The sequence below is a fragment of the Lissotriton helveticus genome, chromosome 8, assembly GCF_964261635.1.
Source record: "Lissotriton helveticus chromosome 8, aLisHel1.1, whole genome shotgun sequence".
NCBI classification, from domain to species: Eukaryota; Metazoa; Chordata; class Amphibia; order Caudata; family Salamandridae; genus Lissotriton; species Lissotriton helveticus.
In genome coordinates, this window is record NC_136069.1 from 1,175,828,641 (window position 1) to 1,175,848,275 (window position 19,635).

General features: G+C 45.4%; 1 protein-coding gene across 4 annotated transcripts in view; it reads left to right on the top strand.

Moving 5' to 3' along the window:
* REPS2 (RALBP1 associated Eps domain containing 2) overlaps positions 1–18,726 on the top strand; it is a 1,083,293-nt gene extending 1,064,567 nt beyond the window's left edge. For 3 of the 4 annotated variants that reach the window (XM_078658107.1, XM_078658103.1, XM_078658106.1), the window contains 2 exons: positions 15,015–15,120; positions 17,866–18,726. In XM_078658107.1, the coding sequence (XP_078514233.1) occupies positions 15,015–15,120; positions 17,866–17,934 (175 nt within the window). In that variant the 3' untranslated portion in view covers positions 17,935–18,726. The remainder of the gene's footprint in view (positions 1–15,014; positions 15,121–17,865) is intronic. The other variant, XM_078658105.1, reaches the window with a different exon arrangement.
* The last annotated feature ends 909 nt before the right edge of the window (positions 18,727–19,635 follow it).

Sequence of the window (19,635 nt, forward strand, 5' to 3'; positions counted from 1 at the left end):
AGGCACAACAGGGCACGGTTACAATGCCTATGAGTCTTTTGACGGACTTGAGAGCAATGCTGGAGGAGTATAGAAGCAGGCAAGGGTCGCGACCAGTGGAAGGTCAGGCGCATGTTCAGCCACAGGTGATGGCAGTTCAGTCTGTGGCCCCTTCACAGGGGGAAGAAGAGAGGGAATATCCTCGGCAGACACAAGTCCAAGATGATACCTCGGATGAGGATGAACACAACCAGGATCAGAATCCTGATAACGAATGGAACCAGTATATAGCACAGGATCCGGCTTCTCCGGTGCCGGACCCGGTAGATTCACCTCCGGCGGATGTGGGAGGTTTCTTCAGCTTGATGGAAAGAGCCACGGCACGCTTTAAGCTAACCATGCCGGCAACATCTACGGATTGTTTTTTGTATGATTTTAAAGAGGCATACCGTAAGACAGTGCGTTCGATTCCTATTGTAGAGCACATTTGGGATGAAGGAAAGAAGGTGATGCAGTCTCCAGCGACAGTCATTCCAACACTTCCACGCTTGGAGAAAAAGTATAAAGCTCCGGATGACAGTCCCGCCTGCTTGATTGGACAACCTAGACCAGACTCAGTCATATCGCAGGCGGCGCAGAAGAAATCACGGAATCCTTCGGCCACCCTCACAACTCCACCGGACAAGGAGGGTAGAAGGTTAGACAACGCTGGAAAGCGATTTTCGTCTATGGCTAGCTTGCTGGTCAGGGCGGCCAATGCCTTGGCGATTCTAGCAAGATACGACCGCCAGATGTGGAGTGATGTGGCACACTATGTGGAATTGCTGGCGGATGACCCTAGAGCTGAAGCACAGAAACTTCTGGAAGAAGGACAACGGTCTTCTTCGGAAATGATTGATTGTGCGATGGACATCGCCACCATTTCTTTCCGTGCTCTGGGCAGCGCGGCTGTTCTTCGACGGCAGGGGTAGCTACGAGCGACTTACTTTCGACCAGAGGTCCAAAATAAGATTCTGGACTTGCCCTTTGATGGGGACATGTTATTTGGGAAACATGTCGATGACACCCTACAGGGAATAAAGAAGGACACAGAGACAGCAAGGGCTCTGGGGAACCTACAATATAGAAAGACACCATTCCGTGGAGCGAGAGGAAGAGGCTTCACTTCGCCAAGAGGTGGTTATCAGCAACAGCGATACTCGCAGCAGTCGCAGTCGTACAGACCGCAGTACGGCAATCAATATTATCAGCGACAGTCACAGTCTCAATCGTTCTCTCGTCAGAACGCTCGTGGACGTCAAGGGCGTCAGGGCAAAGACGCTGGCAAGCGTCAATAGCAGCCTCCTGACTCTGCCAACTGTTCCTCCGCCTCTGGTATCTCCAGTGGGCGGCAGGATATCTCAACATCTGAGCAGCTGGGAAGAAATAACATCGGATCAGTGGGTATTGAACATCATCCGACATGGGCATACGCTAGAATTCCAGGAGTTTCCACCTACAAGAGCTCCCCACGCCACTACTTCAAAACATCTAAACCTTCTGCAATTGGAAGTTCAACAAATGCTTCAGAAGGGGGCGATCCAACGTGTTCCCCTATCACAAAGAGGAGAAGGTTTCTATTCAAGATTTTTTCTGATCCGAAAAACGAAACTAAAGTGGCGTCCGATCCTGGACTTAAGGGAGCTCAATACCTATCTCGTAAAGCTGTCGTTTCGGATGATTTCACTCCAGGACATATTGCGCCTCTTGAATCCAGGCGATTTCATGGCTACACTAGACCTGGAAGATGCCTATTTTCATATCCCGATCCATCCGGCTCACAGACGTTTTCTTCGCTTCACAGTGGGCAAGAGTCACTTCCAGTTCATGGTGCTCCCATTTGGATTAAAATCCGCTCCTCGGATATTCACAAAGGTGCTGGCCCCGGTAGCAGCTTTTCTGAGAAGACAGTCGCTGGAAGTATTCCCGTACTTAGACGACTGGCTGCTGAAGGCACCAAGCTTCCAAGAGGCAACAGAAGCAGTGGACACATGCTTGAGCCTCTTCATTCATCTGGGTTTGCAACTCAACAGAGAGAAATCGGTTCTTCAACCGTCAGGTATGGTGAAGTTCTTGGGAGCGATACTCGATACTCAGTTGTGCAAAGCCTTCCCATCGGAAGAGAGACAGATGAAACTCATGTCTTCAGCCGCTCGGCTGCAGAGGAAAACTTGGATGACAGTCAGGATGTACAAATCTCTTCTAGGGTCGATTTCATCCTGTATTCAATTGATTCCGCACTGCAGGCTGCGAATGCGCCCCTTGCAGGAGGAACTGGACCTTCAGTGGAGACAAGTGGAAGGGTCGTTCGACGACAAAGTAACGGTCACCCAGCAGATGAAACGGGCGGTTTCATGGTGGATGAAGAAATCTCACCTCGCAGTGGGTCTCAGTTTCAGAGCGGCACCGGCTCCTCGCGTCATTACCACAGACGCCTCCCTTCAGGGTTGGGGAGCGGTCATGCAAGATCTCCAGGTCAGTGGCCACTGGACACCAGTAGAACGTCGCTTGCATATCAACGTTCTGGAGCTAAGGGCTATTCGGTTGGCGATGTTGGCGTTCCTTCCAAGGATTTCAAATTCGGCCATCCTGGTGCGTACGGACAACACCACCGCAATGCATTACGTCAACAAGCAGGGCGGCACAAGATCGCAACTGCTTTCTCAGGAAGCCCAGCTGCTGTGGGAGTGGGTGATCTCACAGAACATCACGCTCGTGGTGGAACACCTTCCAGGAGTATGCAACACGAAGGCAGATACGCTAAGCCGCTTGAGGGCAGTCTCACACGAGTGGGAACTGGACGACACAGTGGTCAAGGACATCTTCTCCCGTTGGGGAACCCCAGCGATCGACCTGTTTGCAACACCGAGGAACAAGAAATGCCGGTGTTATGCGAGCAGGGAACACCATCGAGGGTCACTGGGGAATGCCCTTTTGATGTCTTGGTCCGGCGCATTTGTTTACGCCTTTCCGCCATTTCCCCTGATTCCTCGTGTCCTCAAGAAGCTCAAGCTGGACAAGTGCAGGATGATACTAATAGCGCCTGCCTGGGCTCGCCAGTTCTGGTACACGGAGTTGCTTCTTCTATCGGAAAAGCGGCCCATTCATCTGCACCCCAACCAGACCCTTCTATCAATGTACAACGGCCAGGTTCTCCACCCGAACCCGAGCTCGCTTCAGTTGACAGCTTGGCTCCTGAACACAGAGAGTTTAAGGATTTAGACATTTCAGAAGAATGCAGGAACATTTTGTCACAGGCACGAGCTCCTAGCACTAATAAGACATATAGAGCGAAATGGAAAAGGTTCTATTTATGGTGCCAGAGAGATGGAGTGCATCCATTCTCATCAGCTCCGCATCAGCTCTTGCCATACATTCTATCTTTGGCACAGGCAGGTCTGGCTCATGCTTCCATCAAGGTCCACTTGGCAGCTATTTCCAGGTACAGAAGGACAAGATCGGGCCCTTCTCTACTATCAACAAGGATAATAAAGCAATTCCTGAAAGGGCTGTTTAGAGTTTTTCCGCCAGTTAGGCCCCCACCTCCGGTTTGGCACTTGAATGTGGTCCTGGCTCAACTGATGAGATCGCCATTTGAGCCAATACATAGGGCGGACCTGAAGTTCCTATCATGGAAAGTGGCGCTTCTTCTGGCACTCACATCTGCAAGGAGAGTAGGAGAACTTCAGGCTTTAACTATCAAAGAACCTTACTTGCAGTTCAAGAATGATACATTGATCCTACGAATGAACCCCAAGTTCATTCCGAAGGTACCGACAGACTTTCATCTTAATGAACCGGTGGTTCTGAATTCTTTTTTTCCTCGGCCTTCCACTCAGGCTGAGAGGACACTTAATTCTCTGGACGTTCAGAGATGTCTGAAATTTTATCTGCAACGCACAGCTGGATTTCGGAAGACGCCCCAGCTGTTTGTGGCTTTCGGGGCCCCAAGAAAAGGATTTCCTTTGTCAAAGCAGGGAATTTCCAGATGGATATCGAGTGCGATCCGTTTCTGCCACCAGGCGGCAGGCAAGCCGTTGGAAGGACAGGTGAAGGCGCACTCCACAAGATCGATCTCATCGTCAACAGCGCTGTTTGCTGGAGTATCGATAAAGGATATTTGCAGAGCGGCCACCTGGAGCAGTACTCACTCATTCACGAGGCACTACTGCCTGGAGGCGGCTGCAAAGGGGGATTCGGCTGTTGGACAAGCAGTCCTGAGAAATCTCTTCCAGTAAGAGGTGAGCTTTCCTCTCTTCCCTCCTCCTGTTTTTTCAAACATTTCGTTTATTATGATATGGTTACTGATTTATTGTTGTTATGATGTATAATATCATTGGTTTATAATGGTTCTATAACTATGCACGAAATGTTAGAGGTATGCTAACTGCTATCTACTCTGATACAAGCAATGGGAATCTATGAAAGTTCCAATACTGGAGTAAGAAACAAGTTACTTACCTGTAACTTTAGTTCTCCAGTATTGGTAACTTTCATAGATTCCCATGCGCCCACCCGCCTCCCCTGGGAAAGCTCACTTCTGGGCTAGGTGATTATGTGGCAAAGCAACGGCTACGAAAATCTGAGGCTCTGAGCTTTCTCAGGAAGGTCCCACAGGGTGAGGCTAATCTAATTGGTTGCTAATGTGAGTTTGGGTCCTTTTACATAAGGACACCTATAGGTTACAAAATATAATGAGGCCTAGGCCTAATTTTTTACTTTTTACACCTATTAGGGTGTATTTACCTAAGTATATATTTATATATATATATATATTTATTATTACCGAGGCTCCCAGTCCGACGACGGGGAATGATACAAGCAATGGGAATCTATGAAAGTTACCAATACTGGAGAACTAAAGTTACAGGTAAGTAACTTGTTTCTTATGAACTTTCTCCCCCCAACTCGTGAGTCATGCTGGCTGCGACTGTCATTTAGTCAACTCTGCCGAATAATTTGGTCATCCCCTGCTGCATAATTCCAATATATTGAGAATCATGGAATACAAGTAAACACTTCTTTATTCCCTGTCTGCAAGCAAAGAATATACAGTAGCACATTAAAATTAAGTATGCACAGTGTCACAGCGACCCAGTTATCTCCGTCCTACACTGAAGTGCATTGAAACCGAACACGATGGGCCTCTTCACATGCATTCGGAAGTGTTGGTGGTGTTCTCTATACTAGTGGTAGGACCACCTGAGTGCCCTTGTTTGCGTACGCATCTTCAAAATCACGGACACTTAGGTGGCCCTACCAACAGCACCCAACAGTGCAGTATTTGATTAAAAGGTGCACTTGGGCCCACTCTGAAGCTGGTCTCCAGACAGGTGGCATGGTCAGGTCACATGCCAGCTGAGCTCATTTTGCCCTGAAATACGACAAGGCAAACACGAACTAGACAAACAAGCATGAGCCAATACATCTGCCGAGGTAGCTCGGTCTGAATGAGATGCAAAAAATGCAGTCTCAAACTCACCTTCGTCTTGGAGAACCAGTTGGTAAGGATTTTTATTGACCATGTTGTAATTTTTTGGGGGGAGTTTTATATACCTCAAACTCAACACGAAGGTATTAGAGCCATTTACATGAGCACGAGTTGCGTTACAAACAGACACATTAATTTTGTTAGGCACATGGAAATTAAGTGATTTGCCCAGAATCACAGGATGTTGAGAGTCCCTGCCGAGACTGGAATCCGGTTATCTAGCTTCGAGGTCGACCGTTCTAGTCGTTAGGCCACAAACATTTTCCTTTGAGGGGTTCTTGGCATGATGTCATGTAGAAATAGTGTTTTTTGGCCTTCTGAGCTGTGTAGGCTGCTTCCTGGAACTATATTGAAGGAAACCCGGGATGCCTAGCCCTCATCCCCATCCCAACTGATGCTTTCCTCTATTCGTGGCAAATTGGCCCTTACTAAGGAGGTACAACTCCACTGTGAGCATCTCGAAGATGATCTTGTCTTTCTGGGCGCCCTATATAAAATAATGAACAACATAAAACGAAAAAGAGGAACTAGGCACTTTCTGCAGTGGTGACATGGCCCAAGCAGTTTTATGGTGCCTGCTTGGTAAGGTGCTATAATCGAAAAAATATGGGCATTTAGAGACAGAGTAATTATATTAGGACAACATACTCTCAGCTGTCCTTTGAAAATCTTCTTGTCTCAGTCCTCTTACTAGTTATCTGTATGGCTCCTAGCCAGGGCCACTGGAATAATGCGGCTGCAGCGATTTTCAAATATATATGAATTTGCCGCATTTGCCGTACAATCCATTATCTGCTGCATAATCTGCAGATTTAAAAAAAAATTGTTTCTAGCTCAAACGGATTAAAAGTTACAAATAAAGATTGACTGGTCATCTTTTAGTAGTTTATCACTGTATTTTGGTGTTAATTTGGTACTAGTTAACGTGAACCCTTTTCTCAGACATTGTTACCAGGTATACAAGCATTGGTATAGCCAATAGGTCTTGCTTTTGGGACCTTATAAGTATTTAGTTTTGCAGCACAATATCCCTGGTGCAACAACATCACCTGTTGCATGGCTAAACCTTGTACCTTATAAGTGTTTAGCTATGCAACAGTTGATGTTGTTGCGCCAAGGATATTGTGCTGAAGTTATCCAGCACAATATCCTTGGTGCAACAATAACAAGTGTTGCCTGGCCAAACACTTATAAGGTCCCAAAGGCGAGACCTATTAGCTATGCCAATGCTTGTTAAAAATGTTATCTTTAAAACAGGCTGGCGGAACAAGGAATGAAAAATAAAGGGGGTGAAGGTGAGTGAAGGAAGGAATGGGCATGGCTACGAAGGATGTGGTGAGGTGGTAAAGGAGGAGACGAGGAATGAGGGAGGCAAAGTATCATGGTGAGGATGGGGCAGGTAGTAATAGGAGGGCATGAATGCACGAGGGAAGGAGCATATGAGGGGCGTGTAAGTGAGATGGGGACCCACTGGGGGCTGTGGAGGCAAGATATGACTCAAAGAATGTTGGTGTCAGAGACAAATAAGTACGGGAGGGCAGCGAAAGGGGGGGTGGGAGGGAAGAGGGTTAGAATACATTTTCAGGGTGAGGGATAAACGGGTAGTGCAGAGCGGTTTCGGGGAAGTTAAGGGTTGTGAAGTGGGCGAGGAAAGAATCTATGGCTGTGGGGGTGAGAGAGACCTTAGGGGTTGTAGGGAAGCCAATATGGGTCAATAGAGGAAAGGCAGATCCGAGGTAGGAATTTGTGGGCGGAAGTAAAGACTGAGTTAACATGAGTGGGCAGGAGGAGTGAGGGTGAGGGGAAGGCATATGGGGGCATTCATTAAAGATGTAAAGGGAAATCAAACCGAGAAAAGAGGTGGAAATGAGAGAATACGGATGTGAAACTGCTTTACCTCTCTTTAACACCCAATCCCTTCTGAGTATATTCTCAGTCATATATTTTGAGGAGAATCTACCTGGAAGAGATATGGTGAAAAAACAATCAGTATGCACATACCAAAATCACAAGCTACAAACAGCAGAGCAAGACACATTTTATAAACTTACAGGATAAGATAGCAGGCAGGTAACACCAATCCAACCTGCTCAGGCCCCAGACAGTAGTACTAATATTATCGTGGAGTAATTCACTCAAGTACCAAAATAACAACAGTTACAAGTTGTATTAAGCCCTTTCTACTTCCAAGGAGCCCAAATCAGTAATATGCCTCCAGAACTATAAATTACCACACGGACATCAGATTTTTTACCCATTTAACATTAGTTTGACAGTTTCTGGAAATGTACGCATTTCACTTGAAAGTATACTTTTTTTTTTACTATGAATAAGTAAACCCAATACCACCAAACAAAAGCTTGCCGTTTTTATGAAAAAGTAAAACAGTAGTTTTTCCAACATAACAATTTTTCACTTTTAGTAAAATACACCTTTGAGTCACATACATTGGCTTGCCATTTTCACAAGTATGTATTTATATTACTGCAAAGAATTGAATAATTCTGCCATTAATGCCATTGATCATATCCTTCAGTTCAAGGATGTCCTTCATATCACCGCTGTTATGCTAGGGATAGTCAGAGATAATGGCTAAATGTTTGCAATAAGTGAAGGCTGGACCAGAATATACCAGGAGCAGCAAGACCCTTGTACAAAATGTGTAATACGTGTAAAACATAACCCCCATCTATGCCAGGCATAACCCAAAATCTGTAAAAAAAAAAAAAATCCCCACAACAGGTTAAGAATGTGTGACCAATATGGCAGTTGTAGCCAGGCGGCTGTCAAATCCATTCACAATTAGTAAAAGATTGGCCATCTATTTATATCCTGATTGTTTCAAAGAATGCTCACAATATGTAAAAAAGTGGACATTATTAGCCAGAATGTTGCTAAGAATGCTTAAAATATATCACAAATGAGATGCCGGTATACCAGAGAGAGTCAGAATATCACCAGCAAAAGCCACTTTATTTCAAGGATTGCCAGTATTAGCCAGAATGTTACCAAAAAGAATAGCCACAAAAATGATGAATATGGACCACTAATATTATATGAATAACCATAATCTTTCTATAAATACCAAAACCGGTCAAGAATGAAGTAGTAGGGGGCGTGGCCTGGGGGGCACGCATGGAGTTGCCGCTACCGAGCTCGGCTCTAGTACCCATAATAATAATAATAATAATAATAATATGCCATTTGTAAAGCGCCTGGCTGCACAAAACTGTGTGTCCCCGCGCTAACTGCAGTACATCCAGTCCCAAGGGAAGAAGCTGTGGATATCATCCGGGGAAATTACAGACTGAGGAACAAATGGGTTTTTAATTGTGCTCTGAATCTAACTTCAGACGGCTCCATTCGTAAATGGAGAGGGAGGGCATTCCAGTATTTAGTCGCCAAATGACGAAAGGATCTGCCTCCCATTTTGGCTTTTATGATGCGGGGAATTTTAAATAGCATCTTGCCTGAAGATCTAAGATCTCTTGTTGGGCGATGTGTGATGAGAAGGGTTTTCAAATATTCGGGGCCTTTATTCTGAGCGATGCGGTAGGCATAGCAAAGTGTTTTGAATTTTATCCTCTCTTTGATGGGGAGCCAATGGAGTTTGGATAGAGCAGATTTGGTTGATGTTCTTTTAGGGAGGCCTAGCACCAGTCGGGCAGCTGTGTTTTGTACACATTGGAGTTGGTGAAGGCCCTTCTGGCTGAGACCTATAAGGAGGGCGTTCCCATAGTCCAGATGGGGTGTTATTAGCGCATGGACTATGGTTTTTCTAGCTGTAATGGGAATCAAGTCTAATACTTTTCGAGGGATTTTTAAAATGCCCAAACATTTTCCAGTGACTTTGTTAACTTGGGTTTTGCCAGAAAGGTCTGAGTCCAGCATGACACCCAGATTTTTGACCGCCTCTACGGGAGTGGGTGGTAAGCCCAGTTCACTGGGCCACCATGTCTGAGACCATATAGAGGCCTCTGACATCATTATCTTGACACCTCCTCAACCCTGACTGGGAAAGGAGTGGGTCAGGGGGAATTTGAGGAGAGTGTAGAAGGGACAGCAGCCATGAACAGCTGGGAGCAGCAGCTGTGAGACGGGCCGGCCTCGGAATCAGACGCATGAGATTGGGGGCGCTACTTGGGCCACTACCTAGTCACACTAGGGGCCGGACCGAGCAATGGAGACCCCATCTTCAGCACTTCCGACCGGATCTAAAGGGATGGCGCAGTCACGCTACAATAATAGCTGACAGGAATGGCTGTCCCTGGGGGAAAACAGTGCTCAGACAGCAGGGCCAGCGGTCGGGTGCAGGCGTGCCCGAAGAGAACAATCAACGGGGAGCAAAAGAAGCCCCTAAGTGGTAGCCCTGAATAAGAATATGCGCCAGAGGGCAGCCCAAACTTAACAGATACCAGAAGCAACTTTGATAACAGGCTGGCCTGGGGGATTCCTGAAACTATAATACAACATGCAGTAAGCCTGGGGGAACCCCTTGGCAGCCATGCACCCCCTTTGGGTCGATCATGCCGAAGTGTTAGATCCATAATAATAATAATAATAATAATAATAATAATATGCCATTTGTAAAGCGCCTGGCTGCACAAAACTGTGTGTCCCCGCGCTAACTGCAGTACATCCAGTCCCAAGGGAAGAAGCTGTGGATATCATCCGGGGAAATTACAGACTGAGGAACAAATGGGTTTTTAATTGTGCTCTGAATCTAACTTCAGACGGCTCCATTCGTAAATGGAGAGGGAGGGCATTCCAGTATTTAGTCGCCAAATGACGAAAGGATCTGCCTCCCATTTTGGCTTTTATGATGCAGGGAATTTTAAATAGCATCTTGCCTGAAGATCTAAGATCTCTTGTTGGGCGATGTGTGATGAGAAGGGTTTTCAAATATTCGGGGCCTTTATTCTGAGCGATGCGGTAGGCATAGCAAAGTGTTTTGAATTTTATCCTCTCTTTGATGGGGAGCCAATGGAGTTTGGATAGAGCAGATTTGGTTGATGTTCTTTTAGGGAGGCCTAGCACCAGTCGGGCAGCTGTGTTTTGTACACATTGGAGTTGGTGAAGGCCCTTCTGGCTGAGACCTATAAGGAGGGCGTTCCCATAGTCCAGATGGGGTGTTATTAGCGCATGGACTATGGTTTTTCTAGCTGTAATGGGAATCAAGTCTAATACTTTTCGAGGGATTTTTAAAATGCCCAAACATTTTCCAGTGACTTTGTTAACTTGGGTTTTGCCAGAAAGGTCTGAGTCCAGCATGACACCCAGATTTTTGACCGCCTCTACGGGAGTGGGTGGTAAGCCCAGTTCACTGGGCCACCATGTCTGAGACCATATAGAGGCCTCTGACATCATTATCTTGACACCTCCTCAACCCTGACTGGGAAAGGAGTGGGTCAGGGGGAATTTGAGGAGAGTGTAGAAGGGACAGCAGCCATGAACAGCTGGGAGCAGCAGCTGTGAGACGGGCCGGCCTCGGAATCAGACGCATGAGATTGGGGGCGCTACTTGGGCCACTACCTAGTCACACTAGGGGCCGGACCGAGCAATGGAGACCCCATCTTCAGCACTTCCGACCGGATCTAAAGGGATGGCGCAGTCACGCTACAATAATAGCTGACAGGAATGGCTGTCCCTGGGGGAAAACAGTGCTCAGACAGCAGGGCCAGCGGTCGGGTGCAGGCGTGCCCGAAGAGAACAATCAACGGGGAGCAAAAGAAGCCCCTAAGTGGAGGCCCTGAATAAGAATATGCGCCAGAGGGCAGCCCAAACTTAACAGATACCAGAAGCAACTTTGATAACAGGCTGGCCTGGGGGATTCCTGAAACTATAATACAACATACAGTAAGCCTGGGGGAACCCCTTGGCAGCCATGCACCCCCTTTGGGTCGATCATGCCGAAGTGTTAGATCCAGTGCAGAGGTAAGGAGTAGTCAGATCATCTTTTGGGAGAAGGAAGACTTGGAAAAAAGTGAAAAAAACAAGCTTGGGAGTTGTGTGCGTGCACCCGCTAAGCACAAAAGTGAAAGGTAATTAGACAAGAGAGACATGCACGGAGAGGGCGGAGTGAGTGGGCGCGCGGAGGCAAAAGTGAAAGCGCAAGTTTAAAGGTGTCCTCGAGCGATGCGCTGAGCGCATGACGAGAGATGTAAGCCAGATGGCACCTGTGCATGTGCACGTGAGAGATGTAAGCCAGATGGTGCCTGTGCTTCTGCATGTGCGCGTAATCGCACGCTCGAGGCCACCCAGAAAGCTGCGGTCGGATTTTTGAATGCCCACTTACTAAAAGTCTCGCCAGAGCAGCGCATGTGCTGCCTGAGGCGAGACCTAAAAATGATGAAATAATGAAGTAACACTGTCTCAAAATATTCCACATAATGCCACATAATTGTGGTATTTTTGCCGCACATTTTAGTCAACCCTGCCACATAATTTGGTCCTCCTCTGCCACATAATTCCAGCTGCCCTGCTCTTAGCCAATGGTCTAAGTGCTTACCTAATATTGAAATGTATCTATTAAACTATGGTACATCTGCTTTGTTCCACGTTTCTCAATAGCCCTGGCGGCAAATGGGACAACTTTCAAAGTTTGAGCACACGTAACTCAGTCTCCGGCGTAAATATTTTAAATCAGAACAAATATTTTAAACACACAGAAATCTACTGCCACAAAAGGGAACAGGTATCAGGGCATCTACGAAGGACCTCCACTCCGGTCAGTGTTAGGCATTTCTGTACAGTGCCACTGCTGTGGTTCAGGGTCTTCATTTAGGCATGCTAGATGGAAGTTTATTCCACTCCTTGGAAGTCACAAAAAAGCCCTATCTCCGAATAATGTGGTACAAATTTTGAGCGGCAAAAGTTGGCCATTGGAAAGCAGAGCACTTTGTAGTGTGTGTATGTGGGATTTGGAAGTCCGAAAAGAAAGAGCAGAGGCACAGATAACTCGATGAAGAATTAGTAATGATTTTAAAAGTCCACTTTGCTCTATTGGCGGCAAGTATAACTGTGCAATTACAGAGGAGATGTGGTCATTGCCAGGGGACCTAGTAATTTAGTGAGCTGCAGAGTTTTGAACAAACAGGAGTCTTCCTAGTAATTCCTTGAGGGGGGAAAATTATCCTAAATCACCATAATCCAAATTTACCTGGATTAAAACATTCACCGCACACCTGAAGTGGAATGCTGAAATGACAGGAAAGATTTTTTTCAAATGTTTAAGATGCCAAAAGCAAGTGCTTGTGACTCTGAAGATCTGAGGTTCAAGCGAATATTTTGAGTCATTGATAATATCCTGATCTTTAACAGTCTTGCCGCAGTTGGAGAGGGCTCATGATTGTTGGCCAGTGATTGGGATTCCATTTGTTAATCCGGTTCCCCATAACCAGAAGTTCAGCTTTAGTAGAATTAAATTATAACATGTTTTTGGCCATTCACTGGTGAACAAGGCTCAGGAACAAACTCTTGTCAAGGCAAGAACCCGCAAATTGGTTGGGAAGGAGGTTAATTTGAATAATAACTGTACGTCACCACCGTGCATGTAAAACTGGGTTCCCATATTTTGTAATGTGCTGGTCAAAGGTAGTATAGAGATGTTAAATAACAGCAGAGAAAGCACAGAGCCCTGAGGGAACACCACAGTTACCGATCTAGCTTGCTATATAAGGTGGTAAGAGAATAGTTTGGTGACGGTTAGTTAGAAAGCAGCTAAGCTATTGGATAGCGGGCTCCCCCAAGCCTAGTGCTTAAACTCTGTCCAAGAGGAGGGTGTGATCGACCGTATCAAAGAGTGCCAACCGGTCCAAAACGAGGAGGGGTTCCATCTCCCCACTATCGGCCAATCTGCAAAGATTGTTCAGTACCCAGTACAACAGTAACGCCTGATACCATTGGCTGGTTGCAATTCACTTTGTAAAGAGTGCAATATAATTGTAGAACCATTACTGATAATAATAATGTTGATGGTGTTAATAATTAGAATAATAGCAATAATAGAATGCAATATAAACGTTAATTGTTATCAGTATTTTTGTTATTATCTATTATTATTATTGTTGTTACTATTATTAGTTCTTGCCTTGTGGTTGTCTTAAAATGATGTACATGCAAAGTAAATTTCACAGATTGTATTAATGCCAAAATCAAACAATATTTTGTCACTAGGTGCAAGTGAGATACTGAAGTTGACATGGACCTGCTGAAGTGGATGGCCGCTGAAGCGGGGCCCACTCTTGTTGAAGGGATAAAGGGACTCATTTATAGTTTTCTGCTAACACCTTAGGGAGACCTCAGGGCCACCATAATTAACAGACTCAAAAAGACTTTATTTTCAAGAAATATATTTTTATAGAAATATTGCACGTTTCAAATTTCTAAAATGGATCATTTGAATACCCTTTTCCAGATGGTATCGCCCCATGAGTTAATCTCCCTGCAATGGGATATAACCTGACAGGTCCAAAATTACTGAGTCCTCTAGTGCTGTTTTGCCTGCTTCTGGGGAGTTTAACACTCCCATTTAGCACCTGCTCTGAGCAAGTGGCATACGGGATTGCAAGGCCACAGTGGGTTACTATGTGGGGTCTGTAGGGTGGGGAGGGTCGCCGGGGTAGGGCAGGTTTCCCCTTGCGGCACAAGGTGAGGATGAGGTTCGGGCCAGCCTGAGCCTCTATTCACTGTTGGTCCTGTAGCCCCGGTACATATACCAGGTGCAATTTTGCACCTGTTAAAACCGGACTTGGATTTCACACGCCTGGTACTTCAGGATGTGCGATACCGATCCAATTGAAATTTGCTAGAACAGTATCCCCTTTGGGTATACTGCTCTGCCCAACTCGTAATAAATGCCAATTGGAGATAGGCAAAGCTACTGAAATAATGCAATGCTGTGGCATTTTTCCGCATAATTGTGGCTTTGTTGCATTTTCCACATAATTTATTATCTGCTGCATAACCTGCAGATTTTAATAAAGAAGAATTTGTTTCGAGCGCAAAAGGATTAACAGTTATGAAATAGTGGCGACTTGTTGCTGCATAGGCGGAAGGTTGACTGGTCATCTTTTGTTTGCTTACCACTGTATTTGGTTGTTAAACATTCTATTGATAATAACATCCTTGCCAGACAGTGTTACCATGGGTAAAAATGACTAATGAAGTAATACCATCACAAAATGTTCCCCATTATGCCACATAATCTGCCTTTTCTTGCCGCATAATTTAGTCCTTCCTGCTGCGTAATTTTGCCTTCCCCTGCCATATATTTACAGTGGCGCTGGTGATACGCTTTGCCTTTCACGCACACGCCTGTACCTTTAATCTACTTCCACAGATTGGTTTACCATTGTAAATGCCCTGGCGACGCTGATTCTTTCTTTTGCGAAGTGGCGCGTACCACATGTTCAAGCACAAAGGGGGCGATTGGGCATGTTCTGTGGGCTCCTTGGCTGATTCAATGTGGTTTATCTGATTTAGTGTTTTATTTCCCACCTTGCAGGCAGCCTTCGAAGCAGAAGAGGGTCATCCAGACAGCTATTCGCAAAAACAAAGAGGCCAACGCCGTGCTGGCCCGGCTGAACAGCGAGCTCCAGCAGCAGCTGAAGGTGAGGCACGCATTGAAAATCAGGATTACAGGCTCTGGCGCAAACTACCGACCCCGGGTCCGGTTTCCCTTTTCAAAGATGAAAAGCGCGGTTACATTCCCAGGCTGTGTCGGACAGGTCTTGTTTCTCCTCGGACTCGGAGTGGTGGTGGGGAGGGGGAACGGGGCGGAACCAAAGCGTCTCAGAAACCGAGTAACTTAAGCGCAGAAGTCTGTCTTTTGTGCGCAAGCATCGGGCAGGTCTTGTATTTCACTTTCGGCCGAAGGGCACCGAGGTGAAGGCGGCCGCTGCAGCACAAAAGCTGGAGTCCTCTGTACGTCCTGAGGGTGAACTCACCTTTGCTTACAACTGTGGGCGGTCGGCGCAGCCCGCGCGCTGCGTGTGACCCTCGTGCTTCTGCCAGTAAACCACTGCTTGCTAGTTATTAATTATAGAACCATCTCCCGCCTTCCCTTTAAAATCACCGAAGCCACATAACTGTACTCGCTTGTGTTTAGAAAGGCTGCATTGCTATATCATGCTCTAACAGATAACTTTTGTCCTCCCTGTATCAGGTTTCGCTGCAGTATTTTTCTTTTTTTTATTCGTTTTGGCATAGTGATGCTAGGGGAAGATAGCACATTGGATTTGCTATACTTGATCGCGGGTTAAACATGCAGCGCCGTCATCTTGCATATTATTGGAGTGCGTTCATGCCGCAGTGTGTATTGTTGCAAGCATGGCACGCCTATCCTTGCTTCAACTTCCTCGAGGTTGGCACCACGCCCTTGTCTGAAGGGCGTGCGGGGAGGGATTGGGGCAGGGATGGAAGTGCGTGAGGGGAGGGATGGAAGTGCGTTTATAGGCTGGGTGTGTTTATGTGACATGTGGCAGCAGCTCATGCAGGGGGCGGGCAGTAGGACCCAGCTGCAGGGTCACGTGCAAGAAGAGGGGTCAGGCTCCAGGAGCTGGCTAGCCGTGTGCAGGTGGATCCCTCCATCCTTGGCACAAATATTCCTTACGGTTCGTCGGTGGTCCTCTTCACTCCCCCTATCAATGTAGCAGATTATTAATATAAGTGCAGGCCCCTCCACGCGGCCAGTCAGAAGGTGGACCGTACCTCGTGGCTGCTGTCTGAAGGTCATGCTGCAAGGCATGGTGGGACAGACATCGAGCACCCCTTTTCCACCCAGCTCAGAACTGTCTCTCGGTGTTCCTGTAGAGTTCTTCTCTTTCTTCCCACCCTGCCTGTTGCTGTTCTTGCACTTCTCTATTCAGTTTCTCTGTTGCTACCTCTTTTTTTTCTCTTTCACTCCCTCTCAGTCTGTGTGTGTCTCTCTCTTACTCTATTACCCATTCTTTCTCTCTTCCACCTTCCTTCCCTGTGCTTGTCTTTCTGTTGCTCCTTTCACCTACTATTGTTTTCTGAATAATCTCGTCTCTTAGTTCAACTTTCTCCAGCAAGGGATCCGCCCCAGTTTAAAAATCGTCCAATTTTTCCAGATCCCAGCTCTGCCAAACCTCCGGAACATCCAATGTTGAGATGTTCCTCATGTAGTAACGAGGAGATTAGAATGTGTAATATGGCAAAAAAAGGGGAAACGGCCTTTACAACGAAGCCGTTTCCACGAAATCTTTAACCACGCATGCAGTACAACGCATGCGTGGTTACCATGAAAGCCTTTACCACGAGGTTTGTAGTAAAGGCATATGTGGTAAAGGTAAAAAGTAAAACGGGGTGGGGGGGGCTTGGGGGGATCTCCCCCCCAAATAAAAAAACTCACCAGAAGTCACGTCGGGATCTGCACATAATCAGCGTCGTTTAAGAGAAATCGGAAAAAAAAATCCGTTTCCTCTTAACGACGTATGACGTCACCACGCAAGTAGTCGAGGTAAAGGTTATGCGTGGTAAACGAATTCCGTTGTAACGCATGCGTGGTAAAGGCATGCGTTGCAATGGAATTCGTTGTAACGTCATACATTCCAAAAAAACATCTGGAACATAAACGAGCGTAAAAGCGAAGACGGACATTGTTGCATCTGTTGCCGTAGACAAAAGACATTTGTTAATTGAACAGTCACATGACAAGACAGCCTGCACCAAAGCAGCCCTACTCTATGATGAATCAATAAGGGTACATCATTCCCTGTAATTATAGTGAATAATAAATTGTGCATCTCTCTCGTAAAGGTCAAACTATGTTGTTCCACTGTATATTTTGGAGGTTATTCATGGTTTACAAAAACATTTTTAAGGTCTAGGGCGACAACGTTTTTGTGCAGGGGATATATGCTTCCAGCTGGCGTATTGGATACCATACATTTAATCTTCAAGTCTTTAGTAAGCTCATATGAAACTTTATGTAGGACTGTTCAAGAAATAAGAACAGACGTAGACAATATTGAACCGGTCGTTTATCATAGATGCGTTTTCTAACTAGATGCAGATTTTTTAAAATAGCTTTTCAGAACTTTGTAGATCTGGAAAGATGAAAACACAAATTCATAGATAATTAGAGTTGTTACACTGACAGCTACTGAAAAGTGGAGTCCTGTTTTGAGTGGACTTCTTTACACACATGGTCTTAATTTATAAAGAAATGAGTCTGTGTTTAAGTAGAATGGTTTGTTACATTAATCTAAACTTCTTTTAAAACTCACTATTCTGAATATTTGTGCTTTGATGCAACCTTTCTATTGTATTTTCACATTCTGAAGAAATCTAATTTCGTTTTTTTTTTGCTTATTACTTTCCTTGACTTACAGGAAGTTCACCAAGAGCGCATCACTCTGGAAACTCAGCTAGAACAGCTCCGCCCGGTCACGGTCTTATGACGTGTGGCGGCCTACACTCAGCGGGCATTGCAATACGCCGTACCTCAGCCACAAGCGGCTTGAGAGTATGACCCAAGCATATCATGACCATTCCACTGCACTAAAATCAAAGACTTCTCTCTTGTGAGGATTCTCCCTGGACACCAAGGGCAGTTTCCAAGTGTGCAGGCATATTTGCCATTTGATGGATGGAAAGCAAAAACTGTGATCCACAAGCTCTTTGGTCTCAACGCTTTGTCAGGCCTTAAATGGAAGATTGTTACATTTGCACGTTCCTAAAATCCGACTGACCGTGGCATCACCAGAGTGATTGTTTTGTCATGTCTGGAATTCCAAGCATGAGGCAGATCTCTGAAGCCTTTCTGACTTTTGTTTCCGGAAAGATGAAAGAATAAGATCACAGGATTGACTGCCACTGAGCTGCTGTGACCGCTAAGAATTATGAATGTTCAGTACTAAAGGGATCAATGCCACTAGTTTTGTCTGTGTGTGTATTGTTTGAGTCTTTCCACTACCTTGGTTTTGTAGCAAAGGAAGGCAAAAGATAATTGTCCATAAGAAAATAACTATGTCTGTTTTCCCGGGGGGGAAGGGAAGTGGTAAACGAGTGAACTGTCAATGTAAGAGAATGAAAGTAGTTCAGTTACTTCTCCTTTGTGTTAAGTGATTTTAATTTTATGTCTTTCTGATATATGTATTTTTATGATCTCATCACCAATTTTATGTTTGCTTGTACCTTGTGAACGATTTCCAAAGGAAATAAAAACATTGACATGAGGTCAATGATGTGAATGGGTTTTGTTTGATGTAATTTGTGCCACACATATTTGGTTGGGCCTGAATACCTCCAAGTGATCCCATGCAGTGAAAGCACTAAAATAAGAATTTTTACAGAATCAGAAATTTTGGAAAACCCTATGCACAGTTGCGTAACACAGTCTGTCCCTGTCCATTGAATATGTTTTAAACTAAAAAATCTGCCCCTGCCTGCTCAATATGTTTTGATCTAAAGGACATTAAAAGTGGTTCTACTTAAGGTAACCAGGCGTCCCAGATTTGCTGGTAAGTCATGTTTTTTCACCATATGTTCTAGCAAGCTTCAGTAAATTTAGATCATGTCTCGGTTTTAAGAGAGGGTCGAATGAACACAGAGGGAGGCAAGTTAAAATGTGTTCCAGTGCAAAATAAGTTAGAGGCCCTGGACAGAAAGCCATATAGGTAACACATATTGTATGGTATGTATAAGTTGTCTTTAATTCCCCTCATTGTCTCATTGTTGTGTGTTTTCCATGTTACGGAGTGCTATCAATTAAGCCATTTCTGTGCCCCACAGGCGATGCAAAAATTGTAGTCCTACTTTTATGTTTGTGACATGTTCTGTTTTTGTTTTTTCCAAATCTTGTCAACCTAGTTGTTTTGAGAGCTTTCTCTCTTATCACTCGTTGACTTTATGCTTGTCTACGACCCTGTACAGCGCTCTTCTGCTGCCTTATCTCTAGGTTTGCACTATAGAGATACCACACACATGCATACATTTATTTATGTCATTAAATTTAGAATATACTTTTGTCATAGTCGTTGCAAAAATTTCACAGAGAGCACTATAACTTTTATTTTCAGAACATCAAGAATAAGGGTCTGATTCTGAATTTGGTGGTCTGTGGACCACCAAACCCAGGGTGGCACAGCAGTGGTGGTGTG